Raw genomic sequence first — 20520 nt, forward strand, 5'->3', positions numbered from 1 at the left:
CTTCATTATATTAAATCTGTATTTATTAAGCATCTGCCAGGTATCAACTATCCTCTGGGCACAAAAGATGAGCCAGACATGCCTGGTGTCTGCCCTTGTGGAGCCTACCTGCTGGGGGGAGAGATAGATGTTAAGCTATCCAACATAAACATGATACGGATAAATGAATAAATATATAATTAGTGTTGTTTTATGTAATCTAAGGAAAAAGTTCTTACAAAACCAAAGCACAGATAGATAAGTAAACACATAGATATAACTTAAATTGTGGCAAATAATATGAAGAAGTAGACTCATCAGGAGTGTTGACTTAGGTGTGGAGGCAGTTGTTGTTCAGTGCTAAAAGGTTTTTCTTGTCATTTAAGCCAAGACCTGACGGTTGAGCAGGAATCAGCCAAGAGAGGAGTTGGTATGAGATGAAAGAATGCAAGTGTGACTGGAGAGGTCATGAGATAACACTGAAGAGGAAGACAGAGGCCAGGTCAGGAAGACCCTGCAAAGAAGTTTCTACAAGTGTCACAGGAAACCATCTGGGAGTGACATAACTCAACTTATGCTTAAAACATACTCTGATTGCACTGTGGAGGGTGAACAGGAGACACATGGGAATGGAAGCGGGGAACAGAGTGAGTTTTAGTTTAGGCAAGATTTAATGGACTAACGTGTGGCAGTCAAGGTGGAGATAAGGAGACAACTTAAAGCTATGTTTTGGAAGAGAAACAGTAAGCACGGTGATGAATTGGATTCGGGGGTTGAGGATTTGTACATGTCAAGGATAATTGACTGTTTCCTGACTTGAGTAAAAGACGGACAGTACCTTTTTCCTCAGAGATGGGGAATACTGCATAGGAAAGCATGTTTTGATGAAGAGTGGGTGGAAATCAAGAGTTGAACTTTGTCTATGTTGTGTCTGAGATGCCTAAAGACACTCAATGGAACATTTCAAGTAGAAAATTAGGTTTGGAGTTCAGGATAAAATTTCTTATACCCATTCTGCCCATGCTTAAGATATTTGTGTGAAACACATCTCTCACTAGATTGTAATCTCTTTAAACGTGAGGACTCTATTTTTTTAATTTTGGATCTTCCACAGTATTTTGTACAAGGCAGAGAATAGTTAAGGTGGACAATGAAAGGGAATCGGCATATATTGTTTTACTGTGTATAAGGAGTAAGCTAACTGCCCCTGGCTATTAGCTATTGATTTTTACAGACGGTCAAACTGAAGAGCAATTAAATGACTTGCCAAAGTTCTCAAAGTAAGTGGTAAACTAGGTCTATTTGACTTCAGGGCCCAAGCTTATTATATTAAACCCCCTACCTCTTACTGAGCCCTAGGTAAACCTCACTTATTAAAAAAAAGGGGGGGGGGGAGAAAAGGGACAGTTTTTATATCAAACCTATTATATACTAGGATCCTAGCATATAAGAATAAATAGAAAAAAATATCACTTCTTTTGAAGCTTATAATTTAGTTTGGGAATCAGAAAATTAACAAGTCTATGTAAACTCGACAATATCTGACAGTCAACAGTGATAAAATCGACAGGATGATGTAATAGAGAGATATGGGGGGTTGGATTTCTTTAGATGGGGTAGTTAGGACAGACCAAGCCAGGGAAACAATAATGTAGCAGAGACCCAAGGATAAGAATAAGGGAAGAATGTTCTAGTTAGAGAGGAAAAGTCATGTGGTGGAAAGAAAAGAGCTGCACAGCATGGTCGGGGTCAGCAAACAAAGCAGCCCCGTAAGTAAATGTGACGGCAGAGACAGAAGTCGCACCATGGAGAGCCATCGGAGAAGATTTTGATTTTATTCAAAGAGCACCAGCAGGCCATTGAATTATTTCAAGTAAAGGGAAGAACATGATCTGCTTTATATCTGTAAAAAAATAACTCTGGTTTCTGAGAGAAGAAGGAATTCTAGAGTAGAATAAAGAAGGCCAGTCAGGCAGCTCTTGAATTAGTTCAGGTGAGAAATTCTGATGGCTTCTAGATGGTTGCGGAGTGGAGACAGAGGGAAGAGCAGGGATTTAAGACAGGTTCCAGAAAGAATACCAAGAGGGAGTGTTGATGCATGGGTTGTAGGAGGCAAGAGAAAATCAGAAGTAATGAATGATCCCAGGTTTTTGGGTTAAATGTCTCAGTAGATGGCAGCACCTTCTGGTAAGATGGTGAGACCTGGGAAGAAAGTGCTTTGGTGGTGGGAAATCAGGGGTTCTGCCCAATAAATACCTGTTGAATTACAGAACCACAATAATGATCATGTAAGACATTTTTTTTCTTATATGATTAAATACTTTCACAACCATTCATTTATGAATTGTCTATGACTGCTTTCACATCATAATAGTAGAGTTGGGTAGTTGCCACAGAGGGCTGATGGCTAACAGACCTGAAAATATTTACTTTTGTTTGTCCTCTGTAGAAACAATTTGCTAAACCTTGCTATAGAGCATGGACTAACACTAATTTTAGAGTATAGTTTTCATTTTTGTAATCCAGTGACCATTCTTCATTTTACATTATCTTTAAAGTCTTGACTCTTTATAAAGCCGTACTTTCATTAGTAAACTATATCTTTCTGTTCCTGAGTTAGTTTACTGTTGTGGTTTTCTACTCTCTTTCTTTCTCACCATTTATTTTTGGTGTCTTTTTCTGTTATTTCTCCTTATTCTCTAAAAGTGGGCCTTTCCTAAGGTACATTGCTCAGCTTTGTTCTGTCATCTCCTAAATATCTACATAACTCCTCACTTGCACAAATGCTAACTTACCAAAAAAGCTTTCTCAGTTCAGTATAGCTTACCAACCCTAACCCATCATTCTCTCATATCATTTATCATTACTGATATTCAATCTATTTTTGTTTATTGGTTCCTTGTCTATCTCTCCCCATAAAGGCAGGGACTTTAATTGTTTCGTTCACAGATGCATTTCCAGTGCCCAAAACTGTGCCTGGCGCACAATAGGTACTCAATATTAGTTGAATGAATGAATAAGCTCATTGTAATCTTTCTTTAGGAAAACCTATCTGTGTCCATATTATCAACTATTACTTCTAATTAGAAGCAATCCAATTTACATCTCCTTGTTCTAAATTTGGTCATTCACCAGACCCAGATCTCTTAGCCTATAATGTCATTTTCAAACTTTTGCTCTACCTAAACTTTCTGCGCTGTAAATAAACATCACTGTTTCTCTAGGATGTCTTAAGCTTCTTCATCTCATGCCTTTGTACATGCCATTGCTCTTCCCCAGAATGTCTTTTGCTTTCTCTCCACTGTTCTGATACTTCTGGACAATTACAGGCCTTTTGCAGGCTCTGGGTCTGCTCAGACGTTTCCTCCTCCTTAACTGACACTCATCTGTAAAACCACAGCTCAGACAGTGCTGCTTTAGAGAGAACTTCCTTGGCCATTTAACCATACTTCATCTCATCGATCATTTCCTTCATGATGACACCCATCCCAATCTGGAATTATCTGAATTGTTTTTTCACCTACCAATTGAGTATGTTCCTCATTAGATCATGATCCTTTAAGGGAAAAGGCTTTGTGTCTCTTGTTCATTCCTATATTCTCCATGGAAGGACAGTCTTTGAAACACTCCAGGGGCTCAGTAAAGGGCTGTTGCATGAATTAATTTACAAAATGAACTCTTCAGTCTACAATGATCTCTTTTATCTAGCCAAGTTACAAGTACTTTCCAATGCTACTGCTCTTCTGGAAATGGATGATGCAGTATCTTGAGAAACGCTTGAACTGGTGTCTTAAGTTGGTTCCTGCCTGCATTGGTGCTTAACTCCTCATAAGTTTCTGACATTTTCTCTAATAAGGTTTAAATACCTTAAATATCAAAAACAACATCATAAACACACATATGTATATATAAAAATTGAGAGTAATAATGTCACATTATTATAAAAGCTCTTGCTGTTTTATACTTGTTTGATTGTCATATAATGCTCCGTCCTCTGCAGGAATTCTTTTCTACATTTCACTGGCTGAGGAAGGAGGGGGGATTTATTTTCTAAAGCATTTTCTATATTGATTTGTTTTTATTATTCAGAGACACATGCAAAAATGTCTTCTCATATCACATTTGATTTTGTGTTCATGCTAGGATTAAAATCACAAACTATTTAAGTAGAGACAATGAATATTTTAAGTGTTTATTTCTAAAAGACCACAAAATATACCCTCTCATAAACTAAAAACAAATTGGTGTAATCAATTTAAATTCCCTTCCTACATTCTCTGTAACATAGAAAGAATAAGGTAGTCAAAAAGAACATGCAAAAGATAACAGAATAAGTGAAGAAACTAAGAAGTTTTATGTTATATTTCACTTTAAAGAAAAATTGTCATATTAAAAAATAGCTTTTCTGAAGTATGTCTAAAACAGGGATAAGCAACTTTTTCAAGAAAGGGCCACAAAATAAATAGCTTAGAATTTGTGAACCATAGTCCCTGTTGGAACTACTCCACTCTGCCATTGTGCCATACAAGTAGCCAGGGACAACATGTACACAAATGGGTAAGGCCGTGTTCCAATAAAACTTTATCTATAGTCACTGAAACTGGAATTTCATATAATTTCACATGCCAAGAAATATCATTCTTCCCCTTTAATTTTTCCAACCACTTAAAAATATAAAAATCATTTTTCACTCACAGGTCATACAAAAATAGCCAATGGGACAAATTTGGGCCACAGGTTGTAGTTTGCCAACCCCTGTTGAGACAATTCAGATTGAGCTAGAGTTGTGTATGTGGCTTTGGAGGTTCCCTGTACATCAGCACTGAGTGCCGGGGAAGTAGCAGCAACCTGAGAGGAAGCTGAGGAAGTCCTCCCCAGGCAGGACTAAAGTCTGCCAGAAAGACCTCGAGCAGAGAGCAGGAATGTGTCCCACTGCCCAGAGACTCCCACGCTTCAAAACAGCTATGGATAAAAAACCAGAATTTGAAGCTGACTCATAAGTAATTGACAAGTTTTTATCTATTTTGATGTTGTAAAGGAATATGCAAAATAGTTAATTATTTAAAATTCCTGTGTATATGATATGTCATTAAAAACTAACAAGTTGAAAAAGGAACTCTTAAAATGCCACAACAACTGTGTCTACATTCGAGTATCAGAGGATCCTGCTTTTTCTTTACACAAAAGAAAAAGAACACTGTAAATTTCTAATGAGAAGAACGTTTCTCATCTAAATTTCTGTGTGACCACATTCCTGGGACATGAGGATCTTAAACTATGTAGCAGTGGTGGTGGACATCACGCCAATGGAGCTGTCTCTCAAAGCACTGTGGTCCTTGCAGATGCCCCTGCCTAGCTTCTCTGTTTGCAGGGAAATGATAGCTACATGTTACTGTCCATAATTCTGTTCTTTCTCTGTGGACCTCAGCATTACAGTCCCAACCTTTTGATAAAGAAGACAGAATAGATGAGGGAAGCAGGGTGCCGAAAAGAACAAATAAAAATCTGTCTATATAAATATCTGAATGTTTCCTATAGAACACTGTTTCAAAATCCTAAAACACAATTTTTCATGAAGATGTTAGAACATAAAGATTATGCTAGGCAAATTAAAATGTGTATATATTTACGCCTTCTTTTGATACCACCATTCTTCAATGGTATCTAGTTGAGATCACGTGATGGACATGTAAGAGTTTTATTTTTTCGAATTGAAGCATTATGTCTGTCTTTTACAGTTGGTGAAAAATATTACAGTGAGGCAAAGTAAATTTGCTGTTAATTTAAGTAAAATCAAACTGCAGCACACAATGCAAAAACAGACTTCTGAGTAGACAAACTGGGATTTGAATCACAAGGTTACCACTTATGACTTTGGGAAAGTAACTTAAGCAGAGTCTGCTCACTCATTTATAACGTGAAGATCCTGCTAATAACAATGAGGACATTGATAATAACATACCTCATAGGGTTGTTTTGAATATTAATCTTAGTATGTGCTTTACACCTAATACCTTATTAGGTGTAAAGCACCTGTCCAAGTGCTGTTCTAAGAAGAGAGAGTGCTTAGTAGTGCCTAACGGTATTTGATAAATACTTGTTGATTGAGGAATGAATGAAGAGTGCCAAGGTCATGCCGAGTATTCAGTAAATGTCAGCTATCCTGCTCTTTCTTCCCAAGTGCCCTCAGTATTTTACTCAGCATCTCTATGTAAATACAAAAATCATGGTTTTTCAAACTGCTAAATGCCGAGAAAGTCACACCACAAGAGGCAGGCTCAGCTCAGATTCTATGTGCTTGCTATGGATAAATAACAAAACTAATAGGAGCTTTCTAACACACGAGGCAATGCATCATTCTCCCCTGACCCCATATTTTTCTTACAGGATTTCAAAACTGTGCAGGTGACCATCTAGTAACATTGAGTGATATTTTCCACAGCCAATTCCATTTTGAAAACTGGGCAATTTTCTAATATTGATAAATCAAGACCTAATTTGTAAGTTGTTCTCTCTGAATCAGCATGAAAAATGATGCAAACTGTGAATGTAAGGAAACAATGAAAAGGGTGGTTTTTAAGGCAGCCCTTAAACTTCTACATCCCCTTACACGTTTGTTTATGGTTGTGAGGTGCCCTTGCCTATGTGTATTCTCTAATTATTTACATTGAGTGCTACAGAATTTGAGTGGCTGCATTAAGTACTTAAGCTAATGCTTAAAAGTAGTGCTTTTAAGTGCTTTTTGCGTTTTGTGGTCGTGGCTGCAATGGAAATACTGAATTTGTCATTCATGATGCAGTGATTCTCTCATTCTACTGAGGCAATGTATTTTTAACCTGGCTGACCTTGTGTACTCAAATAACAAGAGAAGCAGCCCCTTCCCTCTGGCAGAATCTATCAGAAAAAAAAAAAGATACAGGAAACAGGATTGAGTAAAAAGGAATGCTTATTCTACTCCCTAGGTAGTACATTTAAGTACTAAAGGATGAGCTCTATTTATTTTAAGTGCAGTTCCTGCCTTTGGTTATATGAATATATCCAACATGAAGTTTTGAATACATATCTCATGCCTAGGGTCACTGAAGGATAACCAAAAAATAATTTTTTGCTGCAGAAGTCAAATACTTTATTGTAATATAGAACATACTGTGAGGTAGGTAATTCCTTTAGAGTTGATTATGGGAAAACCTGCTCCAGTAATCATAGCCAACACATACATAGGACCACCCACACTCCAGGCGCTGATCTGGGTGTACTACTCTCAGCTTTGGACAGATAGTAACTTGCTTCGTCTCCAACAGCCCAACGGGGAAGATAATATTACTCCCATGTTAGAGAATAAGAAATTGAAACACAAATATTTTAAGCAGTTTTCTCAGAGGCACACAACTTATGAGATGAACTTGGACTTTATCATTCAAACTGAGACTTTTGAGACTGATAGGGGATACTATTAGTAATTATACAAAACAGCAGGAGTAAACTAGAACTGGCCTGTGAAAAAGACCATGTACGGTTATGCTAAAAATCAGGGATTTGAATACAGGGCTCAGATCCAGGGACCACACATAAGCACTGCTGTTTGCATCGATTGGCCTTCGTTTGTCCATTCTGCCATCTCTACAGCCTGCATCCACGCACTCTCACTCTCTTGCTCTCTAGTCTTTCCTGTCCACATGCCTTCCAATCCTATATGTAACACAACTGATGTATCAAATTAACTAACTGTGGTTTGTATGTGGACTGCTCATAAAACAAAGGTGATTCAAGTCCTCCAGGTCCTCCATAAGGGCAAAGGGCTGAGACCTCAAGATTTCCCTAGGGAACAAGGTTAGAAGCACTATCCTGATTTGATGAACCAGAAGAGGGCTCAGTGGTTATGAAGAAAAACAGCTCATGTGCTTTTAGACCCATCTGCAAAAATCGCTGTATGCTTTCTGATGAACAAAAATCTATACTGAACCTGAGTCCTTTGAGAGCTTGGCTGATGAACGACATAAAGCTCTCAAAGGAATTTTATGCTGCATATCCAAATTCGAAATGAAAGTATTAAAATTTCAAAATGGAAGTGCAGCTGCTTTTGCTCCAACGTTTATCAGTGATGAGTCACTTATTTTTATTGTATAAGAAATCAAATCTAGTGTTGTAATGAAAACACAATACAGTGAATTTAGAATAATTCTTAGAGCATTCAAGATGTGCCTGTTTGTTCAGGAACACTGAGTCCTTTAAGGCTTCTTGTAAGCACTTTAATCTTCTGTGAGAAAGGCATTTTTTCAATTTTTGAGGAAAGTTGCTCCATCATCTATACATCCACAATTACTGGTTTAAATTCACCAATTATTAGAGAAGCAAGTTACGTAAAATGTGCACTTATAATTTATATTTATGTCCCTTTGTCAGCACTAGGTACATATTTACTCTGGATGTAGTTTAAGGCATTAATTTTTTTTTTTTTTGACCGGTAAGGGATCGCAACCCTCGGCATGGTGTGGTCCACACCACGCTCAGCCAGTGAGCGCACCGGCCATCCCTATATAGGATCTGAACCCACGGCCTCAGTGCTAACTAGCCCCTGCACTCTCCCGAGTGAGCCACGGGGCCGGCCCTAAGGCATTAATTTTTTAATCTTACCTCTTTGTTATTTACTTAACATATGAGCTTCCCATTTTCCTAAAGACTGTAAGTGCATCTAAATTTTACCTAAGGGTTTGGAACAATTAAACTCAGTGAAGAAGGGTAGGGATTGGGGATTGGATTAGTACAAATGTCTGGTACAGGGAGTGTAAGGAGGAAATAAAAGTCATGTTTAAATTATTTTTGCTACAAAGAAAGAAATAGGGTTTTTCTTTATTCACTCAGGGGTTATGAAGAACCACAATGTCATCGTAGGTATCTGCCTAGGTAGGTTTGAGGTAAATATGCATAATTTTAAACACTTCATATTTTAAAGAATATGTATGTTGATAATTTGAAGGCTAGCATTTGAATCCCATCAATCTTTTATTATATCCCTTTATATAATGAATTCATTGATAATATCATCTTACTCTAAGAACTACACTGCCAACAGGATAGATTTTTTAAGTGTTCTTACCATAAAAAAATGAAAAGTATTTGAGGTAATGCATATGCTAATTAGCTTGATTTAGCCCTTCCACAATGTATACATATTTCAATGTTGTGCATAATAAACACATGCAATTTTGATTTGCCAATTAAAAATATAAATATACTACATTCTTAGAATAATTAATAAATAAATGTTTGTTTCTGTGTACTCCCCATGCTGAAGACTATGCAATTTAAAGGACCTGTTGCAAAAATTAGTGATTCTGATTGATTTTTATATTCCTTTAATCAAAACTATGTTCAAAAGTACAATCTAATCCATATAGTCATAATTTAATGGGTATTGTACCTATATAATTGGAAAAGAATGTTTTTTATGAAGTGAGATACATGCATGTATAACTATACAAATTTACAGGTTTATGAATATGCCATTAGACTAGCATTTATTCAGGGTAAAGTAATAAATAGTTGGTACAGAATATGTTTCCTTCATTTGTTATCTATTTTTATTTGCTTATTTGTTTTTTTGTTTTCTACCCAATATATAGAAACAGAGAAATTATTAGACCTCAGGACCCAACAATTTATCTCTTGTGTTTTTTTCTTTACAGTAGAAACCAATTGTGTGACATTCAGAAAACCTTCATTTCTTTTCATCAGTTTTTAGAACAGAAAGGTGAAATAAATTTCTTCTAAAACCCAAGATAACCAAAGTTAGAGTAAAAGAATTTGAAAGTAAATGCACTTAGTTTTGCATATTAAATAAAGCATAAGGGACTCAAAAAAGAATGTGTTGCTAATGTGCTGACCTGTTCATCTATATGCAGCAGAAAATTTGGACACTTGCATTATTTATAGACAGTAATAGGTGCATTATTTTAAAAATTAAAGGAACTAAAATAATTAAAGCAGTTATCAAAAAACAGCATTTAACATTCATAACTAATTATGTGATACCCAGTACCCTCAACATTGTTACAAAATCTTTTTTCAATCTTAGTATGTTACATTATTATGTTGATAATGGATATGTATAATAGCCTGAAAGAGCTTTAATAAAGTACAATTTTACTAATGTGATGCAATAATATATAACCAATTTAATCTGGACCTAAGTTAATGGTGCAGTAATATATTTATACAACTATTATTATTAAATTCTTAAGTTTCATCCTCTCCTGATATAAATTATAAGTTCTTTTAGAATAAAATTCATTTATGAGGAGCCTAATGACTTTTTACTTTAGCTTTCTTATTTTGAGAGCTTTTACAGTCTTCTCCATCATCTTTCCATTGAAATCCACCATGATGCACTTGAACTTTAATACAGAGCAAGCATGGACCTATGTAAAAGTTTAATTTTTTAATTTTTACTTATTTTTCCATTGAAAAAATGTATTATACATATTTATGTGGTTCTGAGTTGACTATCAGGATTTGTGTACAGTATGTGATGATAAAATCAATATTATTAGCATGTTCATTATTACAAATCATGATTATTCTTTGTGTCCCTTACCCAATTACTCCCTAACCCCCCCAGCCCTTCCCCTTTCCCACCTCTACTAACTGTAGGTCTGTTCTCTCCTGAAAGTTCAGCGTTTTTATTGTGGTCCTGTCTCTCTCTCTTAGCTCCTGTTTATAAGTGAGGACATGTGGTATTTCTCTTCCTGTGCCTGGCTTATCTCACTTAACAGAATTAAAAGTGTTACAAAGTCAATTTATGAACTGCAAATGTGTATAGTCAATTGAATAAGTGCTAAAGTATTTGTCATCATAGTTATTTACTTATACATAAATAAGGAAGCATTAATATAAATTTGTATATAACTATTACCAATTATATATAACAGTATTATATATAAATTTTTATTTAAAGCAGTATATATGTATATATATATGTATATGAATGTAATAAATATAGATGCAAATATCACCAAACACATAATTTGTGAAATTTTTATATATATTAAAATATTTATTGCTAGTAAAGACAAAATCTTCATTAACATATATGCAATTTTTACTTTCGACTTCAGGGAGAAGTTTTAAGAAATATTTGTTATTATTAATCTGTCTGATAAATATTTCTTCATATTATGTTGGTTCTGTGGTTATGGCATTAATGATACTCCATCATATGGATTCTGATAGTTCTGTATTCCAGAACAATATGGCATTGTTTTCCATGTCTTCATGGGATTCCATCTAACCCATGAAAATTTTTTCCAAAGATGAAATTCAAATGAACATACAGAAAATTTGTTCTGAAGACAAAATTCAGATTTAAACGTGAATTTCAATCTATTAGTCAAGTGCCTTAATCAAAATATTTAACAAAAAATACAGCAAGAGCATCTAACAATTGGAATGGAAGCCAACCATGGACAACCATTATGGCAGTACCTATTGGTACTCTCAGAATGTCCACTTAGTCACTGACCATCACTGTATGATTCCTGCTGAAAGCAACAAAAACCTAGATTGATAAGTAAAAGAATTAGCAACTTTGATGAAAAATATTGTCTAATAATAAGAAATAAGTCTAGTCTATTTTGTTGCTCTGATGAACATAATTTTGACTTGATATTTTATTTTGGATATACTGCAAGGTTTAATTTGATCAATTTTGATTATACTGAAAAATAAAGCAAGATTAGCTGATATTACTATTTCCTTTTTTAATAGTGGCTAGCATTCAGAAGCTTCCTGCAGCCTCTGTTCTAACAGACATCAACTTCCCGATGAAAGGACGGAAGGGAATGGTTGACTGGGCAAGAAACTCAGAAGATAGGGTAGTCATTCCAAAAAGCATTTTTACTCCTGTGTCATCAAAAGGTAAGTAAATAAAATAATTTGAGCTTTGAACAAAATAATTCTGTTAATGTCCTTTAAAGACACATGAGGTATAAAGCTCCATACATTAAACAATTTGAAAACCCTCTGCAATCATGATTCTAAACTAATTTTGTAAATATAGACAATTTATACCTGGTTTTTAAAACTCTGAATTTACTGGTGGAAAGGATCTATTCAAGTGGGAAAAAATACAAGTGCAAATTATTGACCTGACTTTGACGTAGTCAAGTTTCAATATTGAGAGTCTTATCCCAGGATAAATCATTTGATCTAATATTTTAACTTTAAGTATTAAAACATTTTCCATACAAAGTCACTTTTATTTCTACCTCACGTTAAAATTTGCTTTGGTTTGAAGATATTATCATAATATATAAAAACTAATTTTTTAAAAAATTAAGTTCTAAGAACATTTTTAGTAGCCTTTAAAATTAATGGCTATTTTCAAAAGCAGCATTGTGATCTTATTTCTCACTTTGAAGATTTTGACCTTAAAACTTAATGCTCCAAAAGAGAATTGGCTCTCTTTCCCCATATCTCTGGAAATTTAAAATCTTTAAATGCAGCTAAAGCGGCTTTTTTTCTCAGACTGATAAGGAAAAGTTTTCTTCATGATTCAAAACCATAAAAAACACATTTTAGCTACTATTAATGTGCAGGGTGGGTGGGCTAACCTGCCCCATGTGTGGTTAGAAATGCATTTCTTCTACCCAGTTTCATCTTTGTGTCAGCAAGTACTGGAATCCCCCACTAATTAATAAATTAAAGTTTTATAAGACATAGTATTGTTTTTTTGCTGTTTCACTAATATTTTTAATTGTATTCTTTCTAGAATTAGATGAATCATCTGTATTTGTTCTTGGAGCAGTCTTATACAAAAACTTAGATCTAATTTTGCCCACTTTAAGGTAAGATACAAAGTAATAAGCTGTTGTAATCTTTTAAAATTATTCCAAAATGTGATTATAGCTCATTCAATGAAATTAGTCAAACAAGCTTTGATAATACAAAGGGCCTTTTCTTAAATGAAATAGAAAATACCAACTTAATGAACAGGTTATTAGCATATTATGCATTTCAAAACAACTAGAAAAGACAATTTTGGTGTCTGATTATACCCCTGCAATTCTTTTGTAACTAATCACGACTTGCCTTAAGACTAGAAAAAAGAAAGAAAAAGAAAAACCTCAAGCTCATGTAATAGAATGGGTCATTATAAAATTAATCTATTTTATTCCTTTTTTATGCTTAATGGTACTGTTCATTAGCTTTACATGAAATTAAAGGAGTGTCATGATTACTGGGAAAACACGCTTTTGTTCTTCGTTTGCATAAGATCTCAATTTGCTCTGAAATATTTTCAATTGCAATTACATTACGAAAAATGCTGTTGTTCAATCAGAGGACTATTTTTGGAAGAAATCCATTAATATTTTTACTCCCAGACATCAAAAACAATTACAAATAGTAATTCTACCAACATTAATTTATTTGCTCTGCTGTCTTATCAACTGTACCAAATTTCACAGAAAACATCATTAATATCTATTTGCCTAGTGATGTTATTATCCCTCATGTTGACCTGATTCCTCCATACCATCTTATTTTGAAGGACTGAAAGAAAGCTGTATTTTAGAGAAACACAGCCACAGTTGCACTGAGTGCTTTATCTCACCCTCAAAAATAAAGTTTCAAGTTTCTAAAGAGGTGAGAATTTGAATGATATGTACAGGTATACCAGGGATACAACAAATAGTCTAATAAATAGTTAGCATTCAGTTCAGCCTGAAAAGATCTGCCAAGGAAGCCACAGTGACCAGTCATGATTCTTTGAAGAAAATCTTTCTGTCTGAACACATTATTTATCTAAGTGGCAAGTCATTCAGAGTCTCTATTGATACAGGAAAGCTTCTCCTTCAGCCATAGAGACAACCTTACGAGGTTGAGTTTTCTCTCATCCTCTTCTCCTCCGGATGAAATTTGGGATACACGAGTTTGGATAGATTTATGTTTGGTTTGGTTTGGCTAATAAAAAATTCTGAACACTAATAAGTTTTTTTTAACTTTTCTACCGGTTTTATTAAAACACGTTGGTATGTACAGTTACAGATAATATTTACTCATAGTTACAGCGACTGCATCTTTGCATATGATGTTTGTGTGAGGAGAGATGTGCTACATTTAAAAGTGCACAGATAAAATTAGACACTTCTTTCCAGGGGGAGTTCATTTATACAAAGTTTACCTTTTAAGACTTCTAGACTGTATACTAACTTAAAATCAGGTGTATTTTTGAACATTTCAGTTTAACATGACAAGAGTTTTATAAACTTGTCCAGTCACTCAGCAATTGTCTGCCTTCAGTTGAACTTTAAAATAGGGGCACATTTATGTGCGACATTCACTCTGTTTCCGTCTGAGAGATACAATTAATGCAAATAAAATATTCAACATAAAATGTTTTAGTAATCTAATTAGCTTTTCTCCTAGATGTCTAACAAAGTTGCATTATGATTCATCTTGTTCTGTATAATATTTCAAATTTCATAAATCTATGCCGTCAAGGAAATTGGAAATTTATCGAAGGATATCAACCTTTTTGTAAAAAGAAAAAAAGCACTTAATTAGTGTTACAGCTTTTTTCTTTCTTAAATCATTGCAGAGGCAGTTGCCATTTACAGTTTATGGAATGATTAATGGATATATTAGGAGTGACTTAAAGGCTATAGCAGAGAATAGTCGGGAGGAGTGGCTCTCCTAATACCACCTGTGACACAAACGAATTCAGTTAGGCCCTTGAGCAAATCACCGACTGTTTTCATATGTAAAATGTGGGAATTGAATTGAAAGGTTCTTTTCAACTTCAAAAATTCTATCTTTAATGCAGAGAGTTTCTACATATTTTTTAGAGTAAAAGCCTTAGTAACCTCTGGATAAGAATTATAAATATGTCTGCGTCCATACTTTCTATCTGTAAAGTAATTTGGTAAACGGCTGTAGGAAAATTATAGTCATATTTAGATCATCAATCAGAAATAATGATGATAGAATACTCAAGATGAAATGTTTAAGTACCCCTTGAGAGGTGAAATATTAGTGTTTACTTCTCATTTTCTTTTACTTGAAAGAAATCATCAAGTACTCTCAGACTTGTTTTTCTTCTTTTCAAAAAAAATTCTTCTGTACCAACTATAGATGTGCTAACTAAGAATATGCCTTTTAATGAACAGGGGTAATTCTTTCTTTCACAGTCACTCAGCAAACATTTGCTGAGCAGCAACCCTGCTAATGGTACTTTATTAATTCTGTTAAATCTCCTCCACTGTCAAAACTCCCAGAACAATGCTTAAAAAATAATAAAAGATCAAGGAATTTTTGCTGAAATAGTTAATTGTCCTATCTGATAGAATATTCTATATAAGCAATTTTTTAAAAATAAGATACATAGAAATTTAGTGTTTCTCCTGTGAAAATATTTTAGGAATAGAGGAATAAAATATGTCTTTTTGTCTTCTTGTTTTACTGTACGTTTGATTGTGTACATTGAAACCAATAAGGGGCCGGCTCCATGGCTCACTCGGGAGAGTACGGAGCTGGTAGCTCCGAGGCCGCGGGTTCGCATCCTATATAGGGATGGCCGGTGCGCTCACTGGCTGAGCGTGGTACAGACGACACCGTGCCGAGGGTTGCGATCCCCTTACCGGTTAGAAAAAAAAAAGAGAGAGAGACCAATAGGAAAATAATTATCTTCTTATTCAACATGAAAAAACTACAAATTTGTTCTATATGTTTAGTTATTATTTACGAATTTTTATGAAATATTTTTCTCAATGATAATTTTACTAATTATCTGTGAAAATATTTGGTGCTATGTTTCTCATAAACAGAATAATGTTAGGTTTGCTGTTAGTTTTCCAAAAATTTTATACTTTGGTATAATTATTTTCAAAACAATACTTTGCATAATTTTCCTGATGGGGACTATGAAGCAGAACTTGACATAATGTTTTGAATAGATATAATTTAGAACTTTTTCTTCATACAAATCATAATTTATGCATATTGACTCTCTTTTATTTAGATATTTCTTTTCCTGCTCTACTATTCATTTAACTATTCTTCAAGCTGCAATTTTTATTTTATGTTGGACTGTTTTCCTTTTCAAAGTTAAGTAGATTCAAATTGTTCCTTCAGCTGAAGGAAATGTACTCTATACAAGTCCAAACTCAAACTGTGCTATTCGCAACCTCCACCTTTCTTCTCCTTCAGAATAATTTCCTACAGTTAAAAAGCACAGAACCAAGAGATATTAATGCTGCAAGATTCTTTAAAGTTTAGTGTCATCCAGAACTTTCCTTTTATAGATGAGAAAGCAGAGATCCTCATTGCTTAAGTGATCTACCCAGATTATAGGTCTAGTAGGTAACCGAATTCTCATTCAACTCAAGTCTTCTTTTGGCCCAAACTCGGACTATTTCACTGTCTCTCACTGCCTCTATGCTGCTAATATTGATTTCTTCAAGCAATACAAACCATAGACTTCTATGATAGTGTGTGTATATACATGTACCTTCTGGAGAAAATCTTGTAAGGCCCAGGAGAAAGTGGCCATGCACAGGTACTCTCAGGGAGCCTTGGAGTTGGCCTGGTCATGCCAACCTGGGTTGTTAATCCCAAGGCCTGAGTTTGTCACTCCTTTCATTCCCTCATGACCACTTATGTGCCTGACAGATGAAGGCTGGCCAGAGGGTCCTTTGAGGGAGATGAGAAACCCACACACAGACCCAACTCACGTCAAGGAATTTGCAAACACCCACACAGCCTGGCAAGCTCATAAACTGCTGTGCGAATGTTAACTCATTTTTGTAACACTTTTGGAGGCCAATTTGGAAATATCAAAAACTTAAAAGTACATTGTCACTGATGTAGCAATTTTACCTTTAAGAATTGTTTTTTTAAAATGATCTCTAAGGAAAAAGAAAAATATATCCAAGCATATACTCAAGCCAAGAATTCAAGAAACAGGTATAAACAGTTCATCCTCTTATTCATTTAATAAATACAGGCTCCAGTTTTATGGGAAAATCACAATACTTCTGTGTGTGAGCAGTATGTAATGTTCCTGATAAAACATATGCAAAAAGCAGTACTGTTAAAAAAAATATGCATTTATTTTACATAGCTATTAATGTTCAAGATTTTTTAAAGGATCTAACTAAAATTATATGCAAGTTCCACAATGGGATAAAAATGCCAGGAAAAATACAGGTGAACAAAAAACTACAACGTTCTCATAAGCCAATAGTAGTTAGAAAACTATCTTTTAAAAAAGGAACAAATTTGAACAATGTAAAATCACATGAATTTCCTGTCAAGTGCATTAACCTAATAAAGATAAATAATGCTGAAATTTTTACATGTTTAAGAACTGGAACTCATTTGAGTTCATAATATTATAGGAATTAAATGGAAATGGTAAAGAAATTGAACTAAATAAAACTGGAAAAAATAGAAAAATGAAGCCGTAATCATTTTTACACCAATGCAAACTGAAGGCAGTCAGCTCTCTCTAGAGCACTTGTTCTGCCGTTTCAGGACCTAAATTCTGAACCTTGCTTCTTCGATCTTGGTGTGAAATGATATAGTTTTGTGACATTCTGTATCATTTTAGAATGTCATATCATAAAGACATTAGAAATGAAAATTAGCCATGAGGATAACAAATTGGCATGATGAATAGTATAAAATATTGTAGTGTTGTATAGTCAGTTCATTATTTACCTAAATCTGGCCTTTATTTGGCCACATTTTTTAAAAGTGAGCTAAATCCCTGATCACTTAGTATCTTTGTGATTCTAGGTTCTACATCTCTTCACAAACCTAACCCAAAATTCTAGATAGTTTCAAAGCTCAAAGTAAGCCCCATCCTGCTTTCTAGCAGCCATCTGCTGAGTTTAGTTTTAAAAGCAAATGTTTTAAAAGCTTAAAGCCCATCAGTTCTCAGAATATATGAAATCATCTATTTTATTTTGGTTTCATTTAAATTGGGGGTTAGGTAAAATAAAAACAAAAACTCAATTTTGAAGCTACATGAACTATAAATCTAAAAATCAAAAAAGTATACAGTAATTTTAATCTTTCATTAAACCACTAACATAGTTTTACTGTATCATATCTGACTACACCTTCTGTGTGCCATTAGTTCTGCCATCCCCTCCATTGATGTTTTCTTCTGCAACACTGCATTGTATTTTTTATTGTAAATATTCATAAAATAAAATTTACCATCTTAACTTTTTTAAGTACAGTGTCAATTATATGAACTTGTGTAATGGATCTCTAAACTCTTTCATCTTGCAAAATTGAAATGCTACACCCATTGACGAAAAATTCCCCTTTTCCCACTTCCTCCAGTGCTTGGCAACCACCATTCTGCTTTCTGTTTCTAAGAGTTTGACCATTTTAGATACCTCATGTAAGTAGGATCAGGCAGCATTTGTCTTTTTACGACTAACTCATTTCAATTATCATAATGTCCTCCAGGTTATTTCATGTTGTAGCATATGACAGGATTCATTTCTTTTTAATGACTGAATAATACTCTATTGTATGTATATACCACATTTTCTGTATCCAGTCATCCACAGATGAACATTTAGGTTACTTCCACCTCTTGGCAATTCTGAATAATGCTTGATGAACACGGGTGTGGAAATATCTCTTTGAGATCTTGTTTTCAATTCTTTTGGATATGTACCCAGGAGTGTGATTATTGGATCATGTGGTAATTTTATCTTTATTTTATTTTACTTTTTTTTTTTTTTTTTTTTTTAGAAACTGCCAATACTTTATTCCAAAGAGGCTGCACCATTTTTCTTTCCCACCAACATTTTACACGGGTTCTAGTTCCTTCATGTTCTTGCCAATACTTGTTACTTTTTTTTGTTTTAATAGTGGCCATCCTAATGGGTATGAGGTGATAACTCATTGTGGTTTTGATTTGCATTTCCCTGATGATTAGTGATGTTGGGCATCATTTCACATACTTGTTGGCCATTTGTGTATCATCTTTGGAGAAATGTCTATTAAAGTCCTTTGTCCAGTTTTTAATTGGATCCTTTGGGGGTTTTTTGTTGTTGAGTTATAAGAGTTCTTTACATATTCTAGATACTAACCTCAATCAGATAGATATTTTTTTCAATATTTCCTCCCATTCCCTGGGTTGCCTTTTCATTCTATCTATTGTTTTCTTTCCTGCACAAGTTTTTCCTGCATGTAGTTTGATGTGGTCTCATTTGTTTCCTGTACTTTTGGTGTCATACCCAAGTAATCATTGCCAAATCCAATGTTATAAAGCTTTTCCCCTATGTTTTCTTCTAGGAGTTTTATGGTTTGGGGACTTATGTTTAGGTCTTTAAACCATTTTGAGTTAAGTTTTGTACATGGTGTAAGCATGTGGATATCCAGTTTTTTCAGCAACATTTTTTAAAGAGACTATCTTTTTCTCATTGTGTAGCCTTAGCACCCTTGTCAAAGATGATTTCACTACATGCATGAAGCTTGATTTCTGGGCTCTCTATTTGGTTCCATTGGTCTATATGTCTGTCTTTATGCCAGCACTACACTGTTTTGATTACTGTAGCTTTGTAATTTATTTTGAAAACAGGAAATGTCTTGTTTTTCTTTCTCAAGATTGTCTTGGTTTTGGGGGGTCCTTTGTAATTCCATATGAATTTTATGATTTTTTTCTATTTCTTCAAAAATGCCATTGAGATTTTGAAAGAGATTGCATTGAATCTATTGATTGCTTTGGTAATATGTATATTTTAACAATATTATATCTTCCAATCATGGACACAGGTGTCTTTGCATTTATTTATGTTTTCTTTAAGCTTTCAGCAATGTTTTGTAGTTTTTCAGAGTATATGTCTTTTGCCTCCTTTGTTAAGTTTACTCACAGGTATTTTATTCTTCTTTATGCTATTTAAATGATAATAGTTTCTGCTTTTTGGATCATTCATTGATGGTATTTAGAAACATCTGATTTTTGTGTGTTGGGTTTTTTTTCAACAACTTTGTTAGAATTTGTTAGTTCTAACAAGTGTGTGTGTGTGTGTGTGTGTGTGTGTGTGTGTGTAATCTCTAGGATTTTCTACATATAAGATCATGTCATGTGTAAACAGAGAAAATATTACTTCTCACTTTTCTTACTTTCAAATCTGGATGCCTTTTATTTCTTTTTTGTTTTGTTTTGTTTTTGGAGTTTTGGATCATTTGTGTGTGTGTGTGTGTGTGTGTGTGTGTGTGTGTGTGTGTGTGTGTGTGTGTGTGTGTGTGTGTGTGTAATTGTTCTGTCTAGGACTTCCTGTACTATGTTGAACAGAACTGGCAAGGCATTCTTGCCTTGTTCCTGATCTTAAAGATAAAGTTTTCAGATTTTTACCACAAGGTATTATGTTACTTGTGGACTTAGCACTTATGGTCCTTATTACATTGAGGCATTTTTTTCTAGTTCTAGTTTGTTGAGTGTTTTTGTCATAAAAGGGTGTTGAATTTTGTCAAATTTTTTTGACATCTTTTTCTGCATCAGTTGAGATTATTGAGTGC

At 34.3% G+C, this 20520-nt stretch overlaps 1 protein-coding gene across 1 annotated transcript in view; it reads left to right on the plus strand.

The window, feature by feature from the left end:
• The window catches only part of ADGRB3 (adhesion G protein-coupled receptor B3), a 658639-nt gene that overhangs the window by 353462 nt on the left and 284657 nt on the right, over nt 1-20520 (plus strand). The window contains exons 12-13 of the mRNA XM_063096759.1: nt 11743-11892; nt 12746-12821. Of these exons, the coding sequence (XP_062952829.1) occupies nt 11743-11892; nt 12746-12821 (226 nt within the window). The remainder of the gene's footprint in view (nt 1-11742; nt 11893-12745; nt 12822-20520) is intronic.

Source organism: Cynocephalus volans, chromosome 5, assembly GCF_027409185.1.
Source record: "Cynocephalus volans isolate mCynVol1 chromosome 5, mCynVol1.pri, whole genome shotgun sequence".
Lineage (NCBI taxonomy): Eukaryota > Metazoa > Chordata > Mammalia > Dermoptera > Cynocephalidae > Cynocephalus > Cynocephalus volans.